The sequence below is a fragment of the Syzygium oleosum genome, unplaced genomic scaffold (assembly GCF_021117445.2).
Source record: "Syzygium oleosum isolate NSW1041296 unplaced genomic scaffold, Sole_v2.1 Sole_v2.32, whole genome shotgun sequence".
In the NCBI taxonomy this organism is placed as follows: domain Eukaryota; kingdom Viridiplantae; phylum Streptophyta; class Magnoliopsida; order Myrtales; family Myrtaceae; genus Syzygium; species Syzygium oleosum.
The window spans coordinates 3,053,339-3,076,551 of record NW_026607516.1 but is presented as its reverse complement, the minus strand read 5'-3'; the positions used below and the strand labels follow the sequence as shown (position 1 = coordinate 3,076,551).

Genomic DNA, 23,213 nt, shown 5'->3' with positions numbered 1-23,213 from the left:
AAGTTATGCGGCGTGATTCACAATGTTTTTATTTAAGAAGTTCACTCTCTCGCATTTCAAGTTCACTTCTCTAGGCATCCATTCGGATCGGGACACATAATTTAGCACGGTGATTTTTAGGAACCATATCAACATATATCGTTATATTTGGAATATTCATAAAATTTATGAAAAATCACCAACTTTATGAATCACTTTCCATGATTTTTTTAATTTATTGTCAGATATAGACAAATCATTTAAGGCTGGCTCTTGCATTCATAAAGTATTGTACACGTGGGTTTTGTTCTGTTTTTTTTAATTTATAAATTTTCTTTTACTTTGGTTGCCAAAGTCAAAGATAATAAATAGACTGGGAGACTGATTAACTAAATGCAGTAACGATTAAACTTACAAGTAATTGTATTTTGAGAAAGACATGAAAATGCCACGAATGGGGTGATGAGGAAAGTTGGAAGCACGCATGGATGCAATTGCTTCACTGCCAGCCAAGAAATCAAAGTGTTTGCCCCCACATATATAATCAGGGTGGACAGCTACTTGATCACAATCTTCTTCTTCTTCTTTTGTATTTGATTCTATGATTTCTCCATCCTTACTCAGCAACCTTAAGAATGTTGATGTGACGTAACAAATCTTCTTCATTATTCCCCATTGTTGGAATTTAGAAGTGTCAACTTAAAACATATTTAAATTCATATTCTTACCTTTACCAAAAAAAAAAAAACTTAAAACATATTTGATGGGTTCAGTTCTTATAGAGATTAGTTATATTTACTAAACTGGCCATAAATGAGTTTAAAACGGTAAAGCCCAGAATAACATAAATGTTAAATGGGTTTGTAACTTACTTAGACCAAACTCACCTCTATGATTCTCTTTTTACTCTCTCAGCCATACTGGATCTCACGCTCGATTACTCTGAGCTCTCACCTCAGTTTGGTTATAAATTTTCCTATACTAGATTAAATATCGAAGTATTCTAGTAATATAGATCGAATCGGGTATGTGTTAGGTATGATTTGAGTTGGGTATGAGTGCCGCTAAATTTTGTATTGCATGAAAATTGATCAATTTGGGTCAGATCATTTTTTACCTAACCCAAATCTGACCCAACTCACCCGTTTGACGGGTCTATATGAATTCTATTGCCAGTTCCGGCTTCTTTGTTGTTCTTCTTTCTTGCCATCATCTTGCACGTAAAAAGTTGAGATTGGAGTCGATGAAGAATTAAAAGATCATATGGAAGAGCAGTGGTTTCTATTGAAGGGTAAGATTTAGTTCTGTCCTTCACCTATGAAGTTAGGCTAGGATTGATGGGAGGTCGTGCTTTTCCTACACAGTCTATAAACCTCTTATTCTAATGAAAGGGAACGAATCAAGGATATTGGAGTCAGCCACGGTCCTGAACTTAAACAAGATATTTAGAGACAAACCCTTCAATCATAATATGGCATGTTGATATCTATATGACTATATGAACTATGAAGATTTGTATATCTCAATCTTTGAAGAAGGCCTCTGCACATTATTTCCACATGACGACGACGAGTAGAGAGAGAGAGAGACTCCACGCTAAAGTTGCAATTCCCATTTTATTCGATGCAGATTTTCCTATGAATCCACTCTCGCAAAATTATTACAATTCGCTCTGCACCGACCGCCTCCAAAGTCGAAACTACTGAATCTAACAGCCTCACCAACAGCGTCCGCCAGAGTAAGGGTGAGCTGAGGGCCACACTTCATGAGGGAGAGGTCTCAAACTCGATTCCTATCTCCTATAGTATGCACGGACTAGTGCACTAACACTAACACTGGAGAGCTAGGTATGGGACTATCAACTGTCCCCGAGCTTACCGGTTCAGGACCGGTCCAAAGGGATGCCTTGGGTTGGTTCTCTGCCATCAGAAACAGAACAGGGAAAAGATATATATGGCTGCGATGACTTCGTTAGTCTTCAGAGGCCTCTGGTTTGGAAATCAAGGTGGTCGCTACAGAAAGTTGAGCGGACCACTGAGAGATCCAATCTTCCAGTCCACTCCTCACCAGGCTTCAATGTGATTGGCTTCTCTATCACTGCACCGTTAACGCAAACCATCTGTTTGTACTCCTCATCGCCAAAATCCGCCATCGCCTTCGATTTCTTCTCCCAAGGATTCCATACAACTGCATGTTCAAACAAGATAACCCTATATACTTCAACTTGGAGTGACTAATATCCAGCACTCGCATCTGTTTCTCTGCAACCTCTCGGGCTCCAGTATACCACTAAATGTTCTAAGAGTGTGTAATAGAATGCAAAGACATTTTCCTTAATTGAAAGGGCTCTTACCGACATCTGGCAGACCTTCCTTTCTGATCACAAAAGTTCGCTTCCGCTCATGGTCAAGCACCGCGATTACATTTGGAGAACTCAAGTAGATTCGATCCACCTGCCAGAATTGGGTGAGGCAGAAAACGTACTAATTATAGGCTGTATAGAGGCAAGGTCGTCGAAATGCAGGGAGAGGCACAACTAGAATACTTCAACATGCAGGCGTCATCACATTTCCACATTCTCTCCGCATTAATTACTCTAAATGCGTGGAGAAGATTCTCACTGAGAACCAAAAAATTCAAAGAAAAGGCCCTCTCTAGGCTCTTTACAACCATTGAAGAGGCTGCTCCTTCATTTCTTGCTATTCGGGAAATTCAGAACTCCAGTGAATATGAGGCTCGTTACTCTTTCACATGAAGTTGGCTATAATGAATTAAATTGATGTTTACCTCTGACTCAAAAGTTACGGCATCCCCCTGTTCTGTGAAGCGTTCCCTTTGGCAAAGGTTGTCTAGATAGTCGAGCGTCTCCAATCCTTCGATTCTCACTTCACTGAGACAGATGTACATTCAATCCCTTGATTAAGTGGAGAATGAACTCTTTTTTATCATTTCAAAATAAAATAAAAATCGGCTGAATTTGGTGAGGTACATTCTTGGGCAAGAAGCAAAGCAACACTATATAACCTTTATGCATTCAAGGCTAAACAGTGTGTTGCAGTGGTCCCTAAACAAAACGTGCTTGCTTGAACTCCAAACATCACTATAATTGCCTAAATGTCATTGCTATTTCATATTTGACATTCAGATATGATTGCTTTGTGGTAAAACTTCACGGTGACTGTAGATAGTGGCCTCGAACTAATAAGATCACAGCATATTCAAGAAAAATGTTGATGGAAGATGTGTTACCCTGTAAAATGAGCTTAGAGAACCTCAAGGCCATATATCATGCCATTTCTTTAGATAATCGTATTTACTGACGGTAGTAAAAGCACATCTATGGCCAATGACAAGATGATCAGCAGATAATGGTCCATACCTGACATCAGAAACTGATAAATATGTGTGATAAGCGAATGAGAAACTAAATGGCTTTCCATTGATGTTTCTGACTCGCGATATTAAGCTCAGATCACCATTTGCTGCGAGGCAAACCCGAAGGCGAAGCTCAAAACTGAAACAAGAGATATAAAAATGATCAGCAGGAGCCTTTGAACAATGATGTTCCATGCCATATATTTAATAAAGAAGCAAGAAAAAAAGAAAGAAAACATCGCAAGGCATGGTGGGTACTGGGTGTGGAGTTTGGAGATAATTACGATTGAGCTTATACCTATGAGGCCACCCCTTTATGTCTTCTTCAGAAGGCTTAAGCAATAGGTCAATGAAGGATTTGCCTTGAGAATCAGTCGAGGGCAGGGGTGGAGGATTATCATCAACTGTCCAAATTTTGTTCCTAGCAAACCCATGCTGCTCCAGCATACCACAATTCCCAAACTTCAAAAATTCAAAAAGAACTCGAGTAAGAGATGTTCAACATTGAGTCCTTTATAAATGTTGGATCAAAATATGCAGAGTACCTGAGGGAAACATATGGGAATTCCTCCCCTCACTGCTTTGGGAGGCTTGAAAATTGCCTGTAGTAGAAGATAATACACAAGCGAATCAGTCTGAGATAATAGTTGTGGATATTGACATCCCTGCCTCTTAGCAGAGATTCTTGCTGTAGCTTAGCCCAGAACTCAGGGAAAACGCAATAATTCATATTGAAAACGGTCGAATTGGGTCATTCTCAAATATCTTCAAATGTCACGAGTTGAAGAATGCAAAGCATTAATCTACAACAACCTAACACATTAGATGTTGATGAGCACTACGTTCAACTAAAAGCACAACTGTTATTTTGATGTTGTAAGCTCACATTGCTACATCCACTGTACTAGCAGAGTGCTTTACAGGCACGTAAAGAACGAAAACTGACACGCATTAACTTCTGCAATTTATAAGAGTGGAATTAGCATCGAGCTCAAAGATTCCAACAAATACATCGAATAAGCCGCACCTTACTACTAGTGAATAGGAGCTCTTCACCTTGCTCATTCCTCCATGATGTGACCTGCCCTCCGTGCATACTAACCTACACAGACAAAAATGGAAGCACCCACAGGATTAAAAAAAGTCAAGCACGACTGAGCATACAAAATACCATACTCAGTGCAAAAAATTCAGTATCTCAGCACGATCATCCCATAGTGAAATGCACAATTCCTACCCGCACTGAAGCCCCTTGTGGACTCCGAAGCACGACATGGTCAATCCCATTCCAGTCCTTTGTCATTTCGACTGCGGCTTTGCAATCCCACACAGCAGCAGAATGCCCCATTTTGATTGGAAGATGAACTTCTGTTGCTAGAGCTCTAAACAATTCAGGGAAAACTGGCACTTATGGACAGTGAAGAATCACTGAATTCACCCTGTGACGGAAACATTAGAGTTACACCAGAGCCTTCTCTATGCAAGAAACCTGTGAACACGTGAACTAAAAGCTAATTTCCAACCACCACCTGCTTCCTCAGCATTTATCCTCAGATCCAATAAAGAAAAAAAGCCCGATATCTCCAGAACTCTCAATTGCTTAAACATAAAACATGGAGAAACTCCAGTAGGATGACAACATTTGGCAAAGCCCTATAGACCCAATAGACCCAAACCACTATCTATCCTAGGAATCTTGAACAAATGCCCACGTATGTCAACCCACCATTAATTGCTGACGCTGAAAGGAGAGACTGCCATCAGATGAGCTGTTAGCATCGGTGAAACTTTAGTTTCTTCAAGCTTCAAACTTTCTACGAAAAGATTGAAACTTGATAAAAAAAAAAACACCAGCAGCAAATCCGCAGCCCGAAAGCAGATCAAGGAGAGACTTTCAATGCAAAAAAAAGTGGAAGCATTCGGTTCAAGAGCACGGATCTATAATTCCTCCGAACAGCCCAAGACAACAACAAATCAGAGGAGAACGAGAGACAGAGACAGAGACAGAGAGAGAGACAGGGGGGGGTCGAATGCAGGAATTCATCAGAGAAAGCCCTTCTCTGGATATACAGAGACGAATATAAAAGTCGCGAAAGCAAAAGCAATGCCCATTAACAGAACTGAAACGAAACGCCAAAGAACACATGCACTGAATGGAGTGGCTTTTTGGGCTAAAGAATTAAATATTGCCTACGAGCTCCTACTAAATACTGAAACTAAACTCTGAAGCAACGAAAGGAGGAGGAGGAAAGGAGAAGAAAAGGGCTGAAGGGGGGATGCTTGGGAGGGGAAGAAGGATTTGGGCATGGTTGTGGAAGCATGAGAAGAAACGTGAGGATACGAGGTACAGGTACGTTGTACAAGCAGCTAAATTTTTTGAAACGAGGGGATGTTTGAGATGGGGACAACTCGAACTTTTCATATTGTGTTGTGAACATATTTTCTTTATTATTTTCTTGCCCCCTCATCATGATAGCAAATTTTCCAGATAAAATACAAATCCCTAATTCGACGTGGACTGCCCCCGTTGTCGCTTACATGCATGGATCACTGCAAGGAAGAAGAACAAGAAAAAATTCAAATGGACGGTCATGGTTGAATTGGGCCAGGAAAGAGACTCTACATGACCAAAATAGGAAATGAAGCTGGATTTTACCCCGCACACTAAGTTGGGCGCGGTATTATGCTTACTATCACTCGCTTGAGCATCCAAAGTTGGTGAACAAGAACCTAGCGCAAGACATAACATCTAGCTAGACCCAATTTCATGAACTGTAATTCGTATTTTTCCGTTTCTTTGGTGATAGTCACGTCATAGTTCCACCAGAATCTCGTCTAATGCTTGAGAAACCAATGAGTTTCTGCTTGCCGGGACAGCTTCTCGACCCCGGTTTTAGTCTCCGATGACTCTTGTTAAGGCTGCTTAAATTCAGAACCGAGGACAAATTCTCTTCTGAAGCACGAATTGCGAGTCGCGAGAGATGGGGTGCTAGTGTAAGCTTGATCCTAATTTTTAGCTTTCCGGTTACTGTTTTGGCTGCAATCTGAGCTCAAGACCGCCATGTCCTGGAACGTCAATGACTTTTATCCAAATAAGAGGTATCCTTATCTGGGGGGGAAGCTAACATGTGAAGCAGAGCAAGTGGAGGAGACAAAAGGTAGGACACTTTGATGAAGCACGAACCAAGAAACCTAGGAAAAGCAAAGTTGGAGGAGGGAAACTGGAGCACACCACCGCACAAGTCGTGGTGGACGCACGTGAGGTGGTGAGGTTGGTTTCTCCAACTGGAATTTGGTTGCATTCATCATGAAAGAAAAGTGGGAGTCAAAGATGACTAGCTTTTCTTGGGGGGTGGAGTGTTAGGAAGATCACGTGCGGTGGAGGGGCTGATGAATCCAGCGGTGATTAAATTAATGGAAACAATGGAGAGAAATTCAGAGGAAAGACGAGGGAAACGAGGGATCTTTCAAAGTGGGTCATGAGCGAAAATCTGTATAACGTGGCTGCGACTGACTTTTAGATATCGGCCCCTAATAGTGTTTCAAAGTTGCAAAATCTTTTTGTCGTCAATAAGCATTTCTTATTACTGCTCAAAGACATGGGGCAAATCGAAATCCCACTACGTGTCAAGCAAATCTTCTTGCACGACTCCATTGAACAATCTTTAGACAACATAATTCGCAGCCTGGGGACAATTGACTACCAAAGCAATCAAAGAATGCACTGACTAACATCACTTTAGGCTAGAAACCGCTCAACTAAAGCATATATTCCGATTCAAGCGAATCTGGAACAGATAAGCATTGACAATTTTTTTCCTTAATGAAGCCTTCTTCGCAATGAAGCATTTAACAGCAAATCTCACACAATGGAAAACTTGATCCCTAGATGGAATAGTTTGTGAATGAACATTTGGCCTCCATAAACGAATAAAGAAGCCATCCCAAGTCAACTCAATCGGAATAGAAACAAAACTAGCTCCCTTAGATCTGCTTTTGACCCAGTGAAACTCAGAATCCCAACGACCCGGCTGCCTGTCAATCAAACAAAGAAGCAACAATGCTCCAAACAGTAGAGAATTTCAGGAGAACATTAGAGGAAGCAGTACCAAATTACTTTTTGTCAGCAACAGTAATTACAGCTTTTCCGTGCGAAATAAACAATTTTCGTTAGTTGCATGAACCACTGTGGCCGTGGGCCCTGATATCTGAATAGATTTCGGCCTTCAAAGGTCCAACATTGATGGATGAGCACACAAAAAAGGTAGTCTTTCATGCGAAATAAACCTTTCTTTCTGTTTCTCCGGCAAGCGAAATAAGCCTTGGGAAGAACAAATGCGTTTGACTATAAGAGAAGACGAATACGAAGGAAAATGAGAGGGGACAGGCAGCGACATGTGGGCACAGATCTGTACCCTTTTCTTCTGCTTTTGAATGGAAAGTAAAGGAATGGCTTTTTGAGCAGTGCTTGACCCAAGCAAACAGAGGAAGCTGCCGTCAAGACTCCTCCATCGACATAAAAGCTACTGTGAAAGTCGTTGTGCACCCGCAAGTCAAAACTTATGGGTAGAACCGGCGAGAGAGTCGAAGTAAACATTGTCAAGTTGGCTTTAAGATCAAGTAGAGAACAAGCTTACACACAAGTTGTACGCACTAATTACATGACATTAGTCCACAGTTAACCGTAAAAACACCCAATTACGAACCAAATCCTGTGTCAAATGTACATAGCCTCTGGGACCATCACGGCATTCCGAACATGATAAAAAAAAGCCATCAGTTCTGCCATGAGAGAACTATACTACAATAAAAATTAGAGTCCTCATATTCTTGGATGCGCTTAGCTCTACCCAGCTATCCCATCCTTCTCCTGTTAGCTGTGACATTGATTTCGAAATTTTCCGAAGCTCAATAAGTAAGGCAAACTATTTAACAGAAATTAGAAAGAGCCATTAGCCAGCGGCCACCGCATCGGTTCTGGGTTTTGAATCCAAGAGCTGGTGAAGCTTGGCACCGGAATTCGACTTCCTTTCATAAACTTCTCCCTCATCTTCACTTCTTCGATCAATGGCTCCGGAGTTGTTCACCCTTGAAAGTAAGTTCTCTGTTTTGTCCGAGAGAAGCCCGTCGTCGTTGAATTTACCTAGTGATTCAACCTCCTTTTCCCTTCCCTGCGCATTTTCCAGTCTTTCCTGTAAGTGGAAGCAGTTTTATTCATTAAAACTATAATAGCAAATTATATGTATGACTCATATTGAACGCTGAAGCTAAGGACGCAAGAGGTACCATCAATGTGGCATTTTCTAGCCTCAGTTTATCTGAGTTCCCGGTCAGTCGACTAATTTCAGATTTAAGAGCCATATTCTCCACAGTCAGAGAATCCACTTTTTTGGCAAGTTCTTCAGTCTCAGCCTGAACATTAAGAGGAAAAGCCATTCCCTTGAAATGACATACACGCTGATGAAAATGACAAACAGAAAGACTGAAAACAGCACGATAACACTTTCTATCACACGTCATGTTTACCTGCTTTCTCAGTCTTGATCTTCTAGCAGATTCACGGTTTGACTGTTTCCTCCTCTCCCTTTTCAGTTCTCTTTCACTCTACATTAAGAGAATTTTGAAAAAGAGAATTTTATGATATTGTAGAGAGCAACTTGAAGAAACAGCAGAAAGAACAAAAGTACTGGACTTGCAGAGAAAACATTATAGGTAAACTACCACACAGTGACATTACATGTAACCAGGCTTCAGGTGGCATTACTGCACCAGGTTGCAAAATGCTAACAGGGTTGGCATTTGCATCCATGGAAGAATTCTTGAGCTCTAATGATGCAGACATGCTGGGCGAGTTTACAGATGCAACCAATTTTCCTGTGGCACTGGGACAATCAATGGCTCCACCTGACACATTCTCAGAAGCAGCATCCACCTCCCCAGCAACCTTGGCTTGAACTTCAGATTTTCCATCACCTGCGGATATGAGGCTCCAAATTTAGACTTAATTGCATCGTTGCATACCAAAGTAATGAGAAATTCAACTCCAGGAATGTATGAATGATTTCCCCAGACGTAGGTGTATCAACCACCAACAAATTTATTTGCTGCCACCTACATAAAACTAAGCCCATCTGTTTTCACCTCCATGGACTTCTAACGCAAGCAACAGTATATGACTACTAACTGTGTTACACATGCCCATGGAAGCAACGGTTCATGGTAGTTTCACAATGGTAGAGAGAGAACTTTCTCAGCAAGTTCATAGCATGTCTCACAGAAGTTCATCCTCATAACTGCGAGAGTCTACAGGTTCTACATCAGAAGCCACTTACAAGAAATGGACAGTCTTTACAGTCTGAAGTAGTAGAGTAGGGACTCTAGAAACACCCTCGGGCCCCCACCACCCACCCAAAAGGAAAAAGGTTAGGGTGAATGGTGAGATTAAACAGAGTTATCTCACTATCAAGATAATTTAGTCGATGAAGGCTGATGCTATACCAACGGATGAAGTTCCTTCGCGACTTCTTTTCCTCGTAGCTTTATCTGCCTGGCACATTAAGTGCACAATTTAGTACCAGTTACTGTTATGACCACGATATTCCCAGAAACAGGAATGATGAGGCAATAAAGGAGTAATAGAGTTTCTGTTCTCACCCCTGATTGATCCCCATCACTTGAGCCTCCCGTGTCTTCACTGCTTACAAATCACAACATTGAAGAATTAGCAAGATAGTGGTCAGGGAAATAGTAGCAATGGGATGAATATGATAAAGAAATCTTCCGGAATCATAAGTGTAAGCACACTGGTCTTGATTTGGAGCTACAAAAAGTTTCTTGTTCGACAAACCTCTGTGATGACCTCTTATCAGTCCCATCGTCAGCACTGTCCGCATCCCCACTGCCTATTGACATTGCAAGCCCTTCAAAACTTTTGAACTTCTTCACCAGTCCATTATCAGAATTAGCAGATGATTTTTTAGGAGTTTCCGCAGCCAAGGGAGTTGGTGTCTGCATAGTTGCAAGACCGTCAGAACCATCATCATTCAAGCATATACCCAGAAAACATGCAGGGGATTATATATACAGGTAAAAATCAGAGATGTAGCTCAGACTAGTAACAAATTCTGGAGTAAAAAGAAGATGAAATGGGGAACCAAGAACATGTATCTATTACCAGTATATTTACAAAACAGCGGGTGAATCATTTTCTCTTGTTCTTTTTGCTTTTTGGAAGAAAAAAAAGCACTAGATGCAGACGATGATGACAGGGAATCAGAACAGTGTAATCATGAGAAGCAGTCTTAACTCGCAGTAACTTAAGCACAGAGCTTGCATCATCAAGAGCAAAGCACTCTAAGACAAATAAAAAGAATACGCACAACACAGCACATCTCCCCCAGTGCGCACAAGTTTTGGCCACTCTCCCCCTATATATTAAACCAATTATCAGGTAAAGAAAGGTAAAGAAGATATACTTACAAGAGGAATTGCAGGATGTCCATAAACACCTCCATGTGAGTATATTGCAGCATAAGGTGCCCCATATGGTGGCATCATAGGCTGGAGATCAACATGACACTAAGTTGCAAGCCAAAACTAGATAATAATATTTAGTTCACTGTTTCCAACACTACCTGTGGTGGCCCCCACATGTAGGGATGAGGACCATGACCAGATGAGACAGCAGAATTATAATAAGGTGGAAGAGCAACTCTTGGACCATAGTATGCCTGAAAAGATGGAGGGCCAATGGATCATGTCAACATTTTTATCAAGCAACAATTCTGCTCCAAAGCATTCAGCCAGAGCAATAAACTTACATGCATAGCTGCCCAATCAGGATACACATGAATACCCGTCTGATCCTGTTGCACGATGAACAAACATTTAATTGAAAACAGGACCTCAACAAATTTTTAGCTTTAGTATCGGGAAGGAGATGCAACTCTAGAGTTCTTCACGGTATATATCATCATATAGACTGGTGAGTAGTAATAGAAAAGATTCTTTCAGGATTAATAAGCACAAATATACGAGGTTCCTCATCTCACCGGAGTTATTGGTGAAGACGATTTATCAGATTTGGATGACTTTGTCTCTTCATTGTTCCTCATTATGAAGCACCAAGTAAAAGATTCAGATGATTCCTCTCTTGGCAATGATAGTATGCAATCAGCTGCATCAGGAAAGGTGATGTCACGTCTCTATGGCCCAAGAAAATTCATAGGACCTATTGGGAATATAACTAATAGCTTCCAATTGCGCCAAATAACGACCAAGTCACTCAAGCTCAAATGTAGTTAGAGAAAGTCAACTCGGTTTTTGTCTATAAATCACCAAGAAACTAACAACCATTAAAAGGCAGAAATCGGATAATTTATGAGATTCACGGAATCTTCCAACCGCAGCGAAGAATTTCATTATAACCTCATGAAACAATGGCATGTACACAATCACACTTGTTGCAGAACGGTCTTCCTTGGAAATATTTTCCTAAACATCTAGCACCCATCTATGAATGACAAAGCCAATAACATCCAAACACAAAATTTGGTGGTAAGACTATCCTAAATCTGTGGTACTTCATCAGAACCTTGAATTCACCTAATACTCAACGAGAAGATCTCATGTGAGAATTCGTAAAGATAGAGCTTTTTCTTTTTTCTTTATGTGCTAAAGAAAAATTTAGAGCTTTTACTCTAGCAAATCGTAAAAATGGATATAGCATCACATCGTAATCCTTATATTTGATGGCGGATCAAACTATATATTCGGCAACTACTAAATATCAGCAAAGAAAAATCAGATCCGCTAACGGATGCAGCTTTCACCCACAGCGAGAAGATAAAAATCATAGTCAACCACTTATTCTACTCCAAGAAAGAGAATAGACAAGAAGAAACAACTTTGAGGGCCCATAATTCACACGGAGAAGTCACTTTTGAGATCTTAAAAACCTCAACTTCTCATATGGTTCATCAAAAGGGAGGTGTAAGGTGAAGACACAAAGAAACCTTTACAAGAAAAATATAAGAATAAGACTAGCCAGCGAAGATAAGCAACCACACTTTCATAGTTTCAAAGAGAAACTGACATAGAAGTACAGCATAAGTTAAAATTGCTTGTTGGGCTACAGTTCTACTGATTACTGAGAAAATAAAATTCCAAGAAGAGGGAAAAGGCAACGAACAAACAAGCAGCAAGAACTTTCAAGATCCCGTGCTCTTTACTTATGGCAAAATCATGGTCCCGACTCCTGATTCATGCCAACAATCCCCAGATCTAAAATTACAACTACGCAGCCACCTAGTATCACACCAAAACCAGCAATTTAAGCAAATTATTTCGCATGCAAGAAAGTTCCTTTGCTGGATTATAACAACTCAAACAACATTACCTCCATGCAACCCAAATTCTAGGAAGCACAGAGAAATAGAAACAAAATCGAGGTTCCAGAGGCTGCTCTCCTGCTATTATCACCTTCAGGCAGAGCAAGAAATATGTATTCGACAGAAAAACTTGTACACAATTCGTCTACAGGAAAAGCTCATTACATCGCCACTACATACTAAAAATCTCGACGATGTTGGCCGCAATCCACGTTTGTTACCAAGCGCATCACAATTATATCCGCCACACACACTTCCGACTCAACTCAGCACGCATTCGCCGGTCATCCTCGCTCTCCAGCACCCCGGAAGCGCTTTTTCCAAGTAGAGAGAACGGGGAGAAAGAGAAAGAGCGAAACATTTCAACTCGGAAATCAAACAGCTAGCTCCAACGCACCTTCTACCGCGCCGCCGGGAGTCCCGCCTTCTTCTCGTTTGCCAAATCCAGAAACGAAGGATTTCCGGGGAACAAAAACGGAACGGCGGAATTCGAACGCCCGGAATTTACAGAGACTCTCGAAGCTCTCAGATTATATCGCCGGACGGAGAAAAAGAAGAAGAAGAAGAAGAAGAAGTTCAGCAGAAGACGGGAAAAAAGCTCAGGCTCGAAACCGCATTTTCTCTCTCCGAAACGCGACGAACTATTCGAGCTCCCTCGCAGCGCAGAAGAGAGAGAGAGAGAGAGAGAGGAGAAGAAGAAGAAGAAGAAGAAGAAGAGAGAGAGAGAGGGCAAGACAGAGAACGGAGGAGGAGGAAGACGGAGCAGGAAGGGAGAGAGAGAGAAGGGAGACGGAGGGGAAGGCAACATCCACGTCACCACACACGTGTCGTATCGGCGCGCGGCGGGCGTACGCATACGGCGTATATACGGGGGGGCAGGGGTCGTTGAGCTGGCCAATTCCACAATCGTGCTGGGGTTTCCCCTTTTCTTTTTAATTTTGCTGGGGGTTGGAATTTTCCATCCGGGCGTCGCCCGCTCGCCGTACACGTGGCGGCCTCGGGATCCCATCTCGCCTCTGGAGGGGGGCGTCCCACCCCGCATACCACCCCGTCATGTGGCCTACGTGGTCCATGCTGTACAAGATAATTTGATTTTAATTAATTAATTAAAATTTTAATTAAAAAGGAAAAAAAGAAGAGTGGAGAGGGGGAGGGGGGGAAAGTTCTGCAATTAACGGTAATGAATAGCGGCTTTGGAGTCCACGGCGGACCTCTCCAGCTTCGCCACGTAATGTTTGTTTAAAAACCCTATTCTAATCCCAGACGAGTACGATTTTTTTGGTCCTTCGTTAAAAATTTAAAGAAAAAAAAATATATATATTTTTTTTTTCATTAAATAAAATAAGCCTCGATCTTTGTTGCGTTGATCAAGGGATCAGCCTCCACGTGTACATGCCATTTGGATCTCTCTCTCTCTCTCTCTCTACAACTACGACTTTGCTTTGCCAGCGCACATATTCTCAGAGGAGGGTCGTGCAATGCGTCTCGCTTTTAGCCATGTTGAACTAAAATATAATATTTACCAAAAGTAAGTCCTAAATTTGTTTTTTTGGATGTATTTATTTCGGAGAAAATTTTGTGAGAAAGGAAAATGTTTTCCGCTTTTCAGATTAGAGAAATTCATTTCCCTAACTTTAAGTATGCATAGTCTTTGATCGTAAATGATTTTCCGTTGACTAATCATTTTCAGTGAACCGTTTTTGATCGAAACAAACACGGCCTTTGAATTCTCCGAATCCTGCTTGAGGGTTCCAATCTTAATACATACATATGTCTCCAAACGAGAAGCACTGTGAATTTCCTCAAACAAATTAAACATTGTTAATTAATCCCGTTTAGGAAAAGTCCGTCCCGGCTAAAAAAAGAAGCCACCGAATGAAGTCGTGAACGCGGTCGAGTTTTTAGCACGCAATGGTGGTGCTCGTGTCTGAATGATCAAACGAGCTTCGCTTGATCAGCTAATCTTTCGTGTTGCCCCCCCATTATTATTAAAAGGGGGACGTGGTCGATGATTTTGATTCCTAGTCTTGCGCCTTGGGAATTTTTTGGCGTTATCTCGAGCTAAATTACACGCCATTTAAGGACGGATTGACCTATGAGATTTGATTGCCACTTCGAACGAGCACACGCGCAATCCGGAAGTTGGTGAACGTGAAAAGCCTTCCTTGTCGTGGAAAATGGGTCTCATTAGAACAAACACACGCGGACACTTCTATGGTACTGTGGGTGTATCATATAGTATTTACGGCGCGTTGTTGCAATCGAGTACAGATTTACAATGTTAAGACGATTCGTCGTAATCAAGTATTACGTGAATGCGGTAGCAAGATTTGGGATTAGAGTCATTTATTAAAGTGGCAAACTATGATACGAGGAAAAGTATTTTATGTCTTGGCAATAGTTAAGAAATAAGAATGCGGAAAACGGATTTAAGGAATTTAGTTGTATTTCGATGTGAATCAATAAGTAGTACATTATTGGGTAACTATTTAAGGTAAAGAGATAAATATAGTTCCAAATATAATCAATTAAGGATATATGCATAGTACTAATAGATACGTAGAATTAAGTAAATATTTTAATATCGCTAACATCTCCTTCAAACGCAAAAATGAGTTGAAACAAATCAATTTAAGTTTGAAAAATAATCCAAACAACCATGCGACTTCGCTGTCGGAGTCGAACAATGTCGTTTGACTCATTTGCGGTTGACTTTGCTGTTTGGACGGTAACTGAACAAATACAACGGATGCTGCTGGCTCGGCTATAGCAAAAAGAATAAAAGCCATGCTTTATTGAGCGAAAGTTATTGTACAAAAATCAAAAGGTACCTCTATGAAAATTGGCCATGTTACATGACCACTTGGCCAAACGCTAATGAGGCATTCAGGTGAGCACTGTTGAGCAGTGGGATGGATTTGTTTTGCGGTAGGTGCATCGGGTAGGGTTGTCTCAGGAAAAGAGGATCGATACCAAGTTAAGAAATAAGGATGCCGGAACATATTTGAGGATTTTCTATATATTTCGATGTTTGTATAAAGAGTACATGGAAATATCAAATGCAACACCGATGCACCCCGTAGCAAAATAAATCCATCTCGCCGCACATCATACTTTTCGAAAATAGCACATAAGTATATTGATATTCTTTATTGGATAACTATTTAAGGCGATAAGATAAACATAATACCAAATATAATCAATCAATGATAAGTACTATCAAATGAAATATATGAATAATCCCGAGAGATATTTAAATTCAAGTAAATATCCTAATATTGCTAAGAAAAAAAAGCAATATATTCCACTTGTCTCTATACAGTGAATAATCTCAATATGGAAAACATATGGCCTCAAAATACCATGTTACAGTGAATATTTGTATTGCCACTAAACTAAATGAACATTATCAAAATCAAATACGAATTTGCCTCTAGATAACACGAGATCGTTTTGATGGCTATTTGTTCTGCCTTGGTGATATTCCAAATTAGTAATAATTAAGTTTACCAAAACCTCATATTTTCGTTATGCATAGTGGGTTTCTTCAATTTGAATGAAATTAGCAAACTCCATAAGTTATCTAAGATCTATATTCTCTTCATCAAGAGCAATTTAAGTGAAATTTTCACTTTAGCTAAATCGAAAAACGGTTCAAAAGTTAAAAGCCCTCTCATGTCCCGTCAAAGTCAACCTCCAAGTATATCGTGGACTAAATCATATGTCCATGGCATGATTAACAAAAGGTTGTGATGTGCACTATTCTTCAACATTACTACTGATTGCAAATGATTGTAATTGGAGTTTAGATTAGCCAATAATAATGTTGTTTGCCTCCCATTTGAAAGCTCGACGCGCGGCAAATATGTGTTGTGCGTCGTTGGAGGCAATATAGTTAAACACTAAATCGTTTGTTTTGCGGATAATGAATGATCTGGAAAACATTTTCTCATAAAAAGATTGCTTGTATCGCTTATAAAAATGAACGAACGGAAAATATTTTTGTCGCTCATGAAAATGTTTAAACATAAATTGTTATACTTTATGCGAGTAGCGTAGCCACGAAACTTAAATTAATATGCCACTAAAAGCTTTAGAGACAAATTTCGAGAAATTTACCTAAAAAGTCCTAAACATTGTACGTATGTCATTCAATTTTAAACTTTTAAATTTGATCAATTTAGTCTTAATCTTTATGACAATTTGCCAATGTAGTCCTTTATGCCAATTTTAGCCAGATATCATTGGCATAGACGCCGGCCGTTCTTCCATGACAAGACGGCAGTGCCACGTGAGACGGTCGGAGTTGACGTAGACAATTTTTGCAATATTTTAAAAAGATTTTTTTGATTTCATTCTTTTTTTTCCTTTCATTTTATTTTTCTTATTTTCCTCCGCCAATTAGCGATCTCGACGGCAGAATTGTCAAAATTATCTACCTTAGAATCAATCGTGCCGCATAGTACGTTGGGTGTCTACGTATTTCCGGCCAAAGTTGGCTTGAAGAATTACATTTGGCAAAGTGTCAAAAAAATTGAGCATTGAATTGGGTAAATCCAATGATTTAAAACTGAACCGACATTTATATTTAGGACTTCTTCGATAATTATGCCAACAAATTTTTTACGTTCCAAACTCTCACACGTCTTGCAATGAACATACTAGCGTACATCCAGAAATGTCCAAACACAGCCATCCTCATGCTCGATTCTAAATAGAAAAAATCGAAGAGATAAAAGACGTTCCAAGCACGCAAACGAAAAGTTAAAACCTTGCCGCTTTCCACGGTCACTTTGCTCCCATGCCCAGATCGATCGACTCAAGCAAAAACAAAAACACTATTGCTTGACGTGATGGCACACTACCGCGTCTACTCAGTTTCGCACGCGTACCATTCAATGAGAAGATTTCCTCCATGTTCATCTTTTTCCATGTTTTGTCCGCATGTTATAGAAAGTCAACATGGGGGATCCTACTCAAATGAATTCTCCAACATCCCTCCTCCGCTGTTTCTGTACAATCACAGTTAACATCACGGGGCACCTCGCAATCAAAGCTCGATTTCTATGCTTCTAATCCGCAAACCCGACATGTAGAAAACTGCTCGATACGGTTCTCATAGAGCGTTGATAAGTACCTCACAATCATAACAGTCTTCCAAAAGCCCTCTCGTTGGATGTTTTTAGGTGCTACGGATTTAAAACACATAGAGTTTGATCGTATCATATCGAAAATCGCAGCTTAATTAGAGTTGCGCAAAATTGAACGGTGATAATGACACAAACATTCCCTGAATTTTAGCTCAATGTGCAATTTGGTCCCTCAACTTTTAATTCATTCAATGTGATTCTTGAACTTTTGGTACATTTTCAATTTAATCCATGAACTATATAAAAATATTTAGGGTTAATACCACAAAAACCCTAAATTGGTACACTTGTGACACATTTACCAAAAACTATTTTTTTGACCATAAAAACCCCAAACGTACACCCGTGACAATTTTACCCCGAACTATTTTTTTGACCATCAAAAACCCCAAACTGGTACATATGTGACAAAAAACCCCAAACTGCCCTCGTCTGCGTCGGGCGAGGGTTGCCCTCGCCGGCGTCGGGCAATCCTCGCTGCGTCGGGCGAGGGCGCCCAGCAGCCGGGGCGAGGGCCTCGCTTGGCGGGCGAGGACGGCCCTCGCCCGAGTCGGGCGAGGGCGGCCCCGCTAGATCCGGCGAGGGTCGCCCTTGTCGAGTCGAGCGAGGGCGCCCTCCGGCCGCCGAGGGCGGCCCTCGCCGCTTAGCCTCGGCGGCTGCCGGACCGGCGACCGGAGAGGTTGAAGTGAAGAAAAAAAGAAAAGAAAAGAAAAGAAAAAGAAAAATTCAAAAAAATAATATTAAAAATTAGTTGGGGTAAATTTGTCAAATGTTGTGGGTTGGGGTTTTTGTGGTATGTTCGGGAAAATTGTCACGGGTGTACTGGGTTTGGGGTTTTTATGGTCAAAAAAAATAGTTTGGGGTAAATGTGTCACAAGTGTACGGTTTATGGTTTTTCGTGTATTAACCCAAATATTTATAATATAGTCCATGAACTTGAATTAATGGAAGGACTACATTGAACATTTTTATAAAGTTTATGGGCTAAATTGAACATGTGCTAAAAGTTTATGGATCACAATGAACAAATTGAAAGTTTAGGGGTCACATTGGATATTGAGTTAAAATTCATGGATTTTATTGAATAAATTAAAAGTTCATAGATTAAATTGTATATTAAATTAAAGTTCGGGGATTGTTTGTATTATTTTTCCAAATTAGATGTTGTTTTGCATGTAGCGTAGCGTAGCTTATGATAAAGCGAGGGTGAAATTCACGCGGGCGGATGGTGCCCCCCCCGCATATCCTTACGCGGAGAGCACTTTGCTAACCGACAAAAAACAAAGCCTACTCTCGTCTCGTCTCGTCGGCGCCATGATCGAGGGGAATCTCTCATCTCGGCCGTCCAATGCTGATGCTGAATCTCACCCCACCCCCCACATCCCCCCCTTACTTTTCCAACTCATCTCGCCAGAGTGGACACGTGTCACTGTCTTGCCTTGCCTTAAAAGGGAAAATGAAAAAGAAAAAGAAAAAGAAAAGACAACGCGAATGATGATAGTTTGGTGATTGCGGGACCCGCCGTCTCCTCCTGTAAGTAGAAGACTCCATTGGGCAATCGGACGGATAGTATCGAGCCAAGGCGCACCTTGATGGAACATGATCCACGCCAAGAAAAATGTATTTTTGTTGGGGTAACGACACAGATAATGCATGATTTTTGGTCTAATATGAACATTCGATGTGATTTTCGGACTTTTTATATATGTTCAATGTAGTCATTGAATTATTATTTAACTTCGTCTGGCCCAAAGATTAAATTATATATGACATCGAACAAATTAAAAATTTATGAACCATATTATACATTGGGCTAAAGTTCAACGATTATATTATACTTTGAGCAAAAATTCAGGGACCTTCCTTGTCATTTCATTTTTACGATGGATTGGATTTATTAGCTTGAATTTCTATCGTAATTAATTTTGCAAATCTCAGGAGATTTTTCAAGAAAAAGGTGAAAGCTTGGAGGAAAATTTCTGAACAAAATTCTTATTTTTTTGAAGAAAAAGTAAGAGAGAATTTGTTTTTTAAAATAATAAGCGGCGATAATCCCCGGTCGATTTTTAGTCTTCCCTCGGTAATCGTTTCGTAAACAATAAAATACCTTATCGGCCGAGGCGCATATAGCGACGCACGTGTCTGGGCCCCACCCGGGGGGGGGGGGGGAGGGAAGTGGCCCCCACGAGCTTTTGCTCCGGTGTCGGTGTAGGGTGGTCAAGACCTGCTGACGTGTCCCAACCAGGTGGACCGAACGACGGGGCCCACCTGGGGGGGCGGGGAAAAAAAACCTAGGTGTTGTTTGCCGTGCCAGCTCACGCCCCCCCCCCCCCCCTATCACGTCCCTTTCTGGAGATCTCTCAACGCGGCCCCGCGAATCAACCACGCAGCGCAAGACTCCCACGTGGGTCTAACACCCCACGTGCCGCTTCGCTAGTGGGCGTTGCCCCGAAGCCCGAATCTCCACCGTCCCTTTTCTCTCCTCCTCTGCCTGGCTCCATCTCCACCCTCCCTTTTCTCTCCCCTTGTTACGTCAGCTAGCTCGGGCAAAACCGTAAATTCCCATCCCACCTGGGACAAATTGCAGTCCCACCAAACATCATCCATCATTATTGCTTGTTTTATTTTTTTATATTTCACCGCTCTGATTGGCCCAAAGATTGACAAAATATATAGTATTTACTAAAAAGTAAAGTCCTAATCCTAAATTTTGCATTTGACCCGCGGAACACGTCCGACCGGAGGTCCGGCGAGCTGCTAACCCCATGATTTGCTCCGCGAGCCCGCGTGCTGACAGGTAGGCTTTAGTGGAGCGTGACGCCAGCGTCAGGAACATCCACGTCAGAGGCGAGGTGGACCGTCGACTGGGGGATGGGGCGGAGGAACGGCGATGACCGCTTCGCGGTGCGAGGGACGGTTGAAAGGAAGGGACACGCGTGGGTGATTGGGCCGGGATGGGGAGGCTGACGTGTCGGCACCATTTTCGTACCAACTTTTTGGAAAAATAAATGAAAAGGGAGTATTCTTTTTTTTTTTTTTTAAAAATTGCAAGCCAACGTTGATCAGGCGACGAGGAGGCGTGGTGAGGGGCGTCCGACAAGATGACGTGTCTTGCAGGCACACTCGGGTTAATTTTACGCAATGCGGGGTGGGGCCCGGTGTTGACGTGGACTCGAAGCGAAATTGCTGGGGGATTAGATATCGGGATCCGATCCCCGTGATTTTCAATTTCATCCCTCTTTCTTTTATATTATTTGGATTAATACCGTTAAAGAAAAAAACTCAAAATTATCCCTATTTTTTTTTTGATAAGGAAATTATCCCTATTTTTTATGTCATTAAAAACCTTAAATTTACCTAACGCAGCCCAACTTATCAAATCATACATGTATAAATTTTGGAGGTACACATAATTTGGGATTTTTTTAATTTTGAGGTATTTGTGTTACGATAGATAAGTTTGAAGTTTGGGTATTTGTAACGAGCATAATTTAATATTTCCTTTGCGGTATTTGCACCTTTTGTTTTCATGGGTCAAATGATGTTACTGTTTCGTGTTCCTCGAAGGCCCACCGATTTGGGAGTCTTATTTACGGAAATGTCCCCACCACCCGCGGCCGATTTCTTTGAAATTCAGTACGTGGGACTTCCCAGCTCGTTCACACCGGTAGTGAGGGAAGTCGCTGTCGACGAGGGAGGGGGATTTGCTTGGAGGAAGGAGCGCGCGTGCGCGACCTGACCAGCTTCCGTGGGAGAATAGCTTTTAGCTTTTCGAACCATTCTATCTTGATTCTCGCGGGTCGGGTTTGGACAAAGCATTGCTCGTGCTGTGTCGTTCGATTGTCGCACCAAAAATCAAAAGATTAGACGGCATCGAGGATCATCAAGCTCGGCACCCTTTCATGGCCCCGACAGAACTGCCGTCTAGGGATCATCTCTTTTTTTGGTTTCTCGAACACGAGCAATTTGCATCGACTTTGATTGTTTTGTTGAGAAGTGCAAGTTAACGGGACTACAGGTTTATCGGAAGTACACTCGAGCGAGGAGGTTCTCTCTTCTCTTGTCGTGGAGAAGGTAATCTATGACATCGATACATTTTTTTTTTTTTGGTTACATGATAATAACATGCAATACAACTGATCAATCAAAAGTAAGATATGGGCGCACGGGGCACTGAGGGAGATGAGATTCATAATACGCGGACGACGACAATTGATCGAATACATTGCGTTATCACCACCACGTGACCCGATGTGTTCGTCCAATTAATATTTACTCCTCGCCATGCATATTTTTTGGACAGAGTTCACGATACATACCTGGAGTAGATCCATCAAACATTTACGCTACAAGTTTTGGCATAATAAACAATTCGGAACTCTTGCCAAACGATTGCTCACGAAAGACTTGTCCACTGTATTTTATGAAGAATGATGCTAGGAATGTTAGAATTGGTATGTTGAATTTGTTAACGAAATTATGCATTAGATTTCTATAAGGGTGCTTAAATCATGCCCCCTAAATCGCGAACCAAGACCCCACGCACACGCCATGAATATCCACCATTGTTTTAAGAATCTATAGTTTTTTCTTAATAAAAGTACTTTCGACCCTCAAACCCTAACATCAGACATGCTTGACCAAAAAAAAAAAAAACATCAGACATGGCAGAGAGGACGAAAATACCCTTATCTAATAAGTAGGCCAAAACAATAACATCACTCCGTCAAATTCAAAACTAAGCACGCGCCGTTAATAACACGTCGTTTAGTCAACTGCCCGGACTACGCTCGCAAATTAAGAAGCAATTTTCTTCCAAGCTGAGTTCCCGACCGAGTGGCTGTTTTGTCAACTGACTCACTCCTAAATACTAATCCACAATCGTCTATCATGCATCTCATGAGTTCCCAATCAAATCTTCTCCGTCGTCATCGTCGTCATCGTTCCTCACCCTAATCGATTGCACTGTTGTCAACAATCTTTGCTCGTAATCCCGTAATCACTTCCGGCGCCTCAGGAAAGAATTCGAGAAGCCTTGAGGATAGATATCAAACCTGGTGCAAATAAGTGACCTGAGGAACGCAACCATGGACCCGAACTATTTCCCACGAAAGCGGCTTTGTCGGAAGCTCTTTCAAGAGGGAAAATTCTCAATTCGACGACCTTGGATGAAAGGAATTTTATCATCCCTCTACTAAAAATAATTAGACTCGGTTACGAGGTCTCGATCTAGGGAATGCCCATTTTCAAGGGACTCAATAAGATGGGAAACTTATGAATCCAATTTGAGACGACTTAAAAGCTCGCTGCTTTTACCAGG

General features: G+C 41.4%; 2 protein-coding genes across 5 annotated transcripts; both read right to left on the bottom strand.

Moving 5' to 3' along the window:
- Positions 1-1,576: 1,576 nt before the first annotated feature.
- Positions 1,577-5,900, bottom strand: LOC115687063 (putative glucose-6-phosphate 1-epimerase). 4 transcript variants are annotated; one of them, XM_056304680.1, is made up of 9 exons: positions 5,067-5,900; positions 4,592-4,793; positions 4,382-4,456; positions 3,900-3,956; positions 3,653-3,816; positions 3,359-3,493; positions 2,767-2,869; positions 2,333-2,432; positions 1,577-2,166 (listed from the first exon to the last, which is right to left on the bottom strand). In XM_056304680.1, the coding sequence occupies exons 2-9, from the start codon at positions 4,700-4,702 to the stop codon at positions 1,958-1,960; spliced, it is 954 nt and encodes a 317-aa protein (XP_056160655.1). In that variant the 5' UTR covers positions 4,703-4,793; positions 5,067-5,900; the 3' UTR covers positions 1,577-1,957. The 4 variants fall into 4 exon arrangements, with proteins under 4 accessions (XP_056160655.1, XP_056160653.1, XP_056160654.1 ...); XM_056304678.1 differs by having other exon boundaries at positions 4,592-4,761; positions 4,807-5,899; XM_056304679.1 differs by having other exon boundaries at positions 4,884-5,899.
- A 2,098-nt stretch (positions 5,901-7,998) lies between these two features.
- On the bottom strand, positions 7,999-13,440 carry LOC115687023 (common plant regulatory factor 1-like). Its single transcript, XM_030612491.2, has 12 exons — positions 13,141-13,440; positions 11,406-11,530; positions 11,175-11,219; positions 10,989-11,084; positions 10,834-10,914; positions 10,202-10,362; positions 10,009-10,048; positions 9,853-9,901; positions 9,092-9,327; positions 8,881-8,958; positions 8,641-8,766; positions 7,999-8,546 (listed from the first exon to the last, which is right to left on the bottom strand). Exons 2-12 carry the CDS (start codon positions 11,466-11,468, stop codon positions 8,307-8,309), a joined length of 1,215 nt encoding a protein of 404 aa, XP_030468351.1. The 5' UTR covers positions 11,469-11,530; positions 13,141-13,440; the 3' UTR covers positions 7,999-8,306.
- Positions 13,441-23,213: the final 9,773 nt, after the last annotated feature.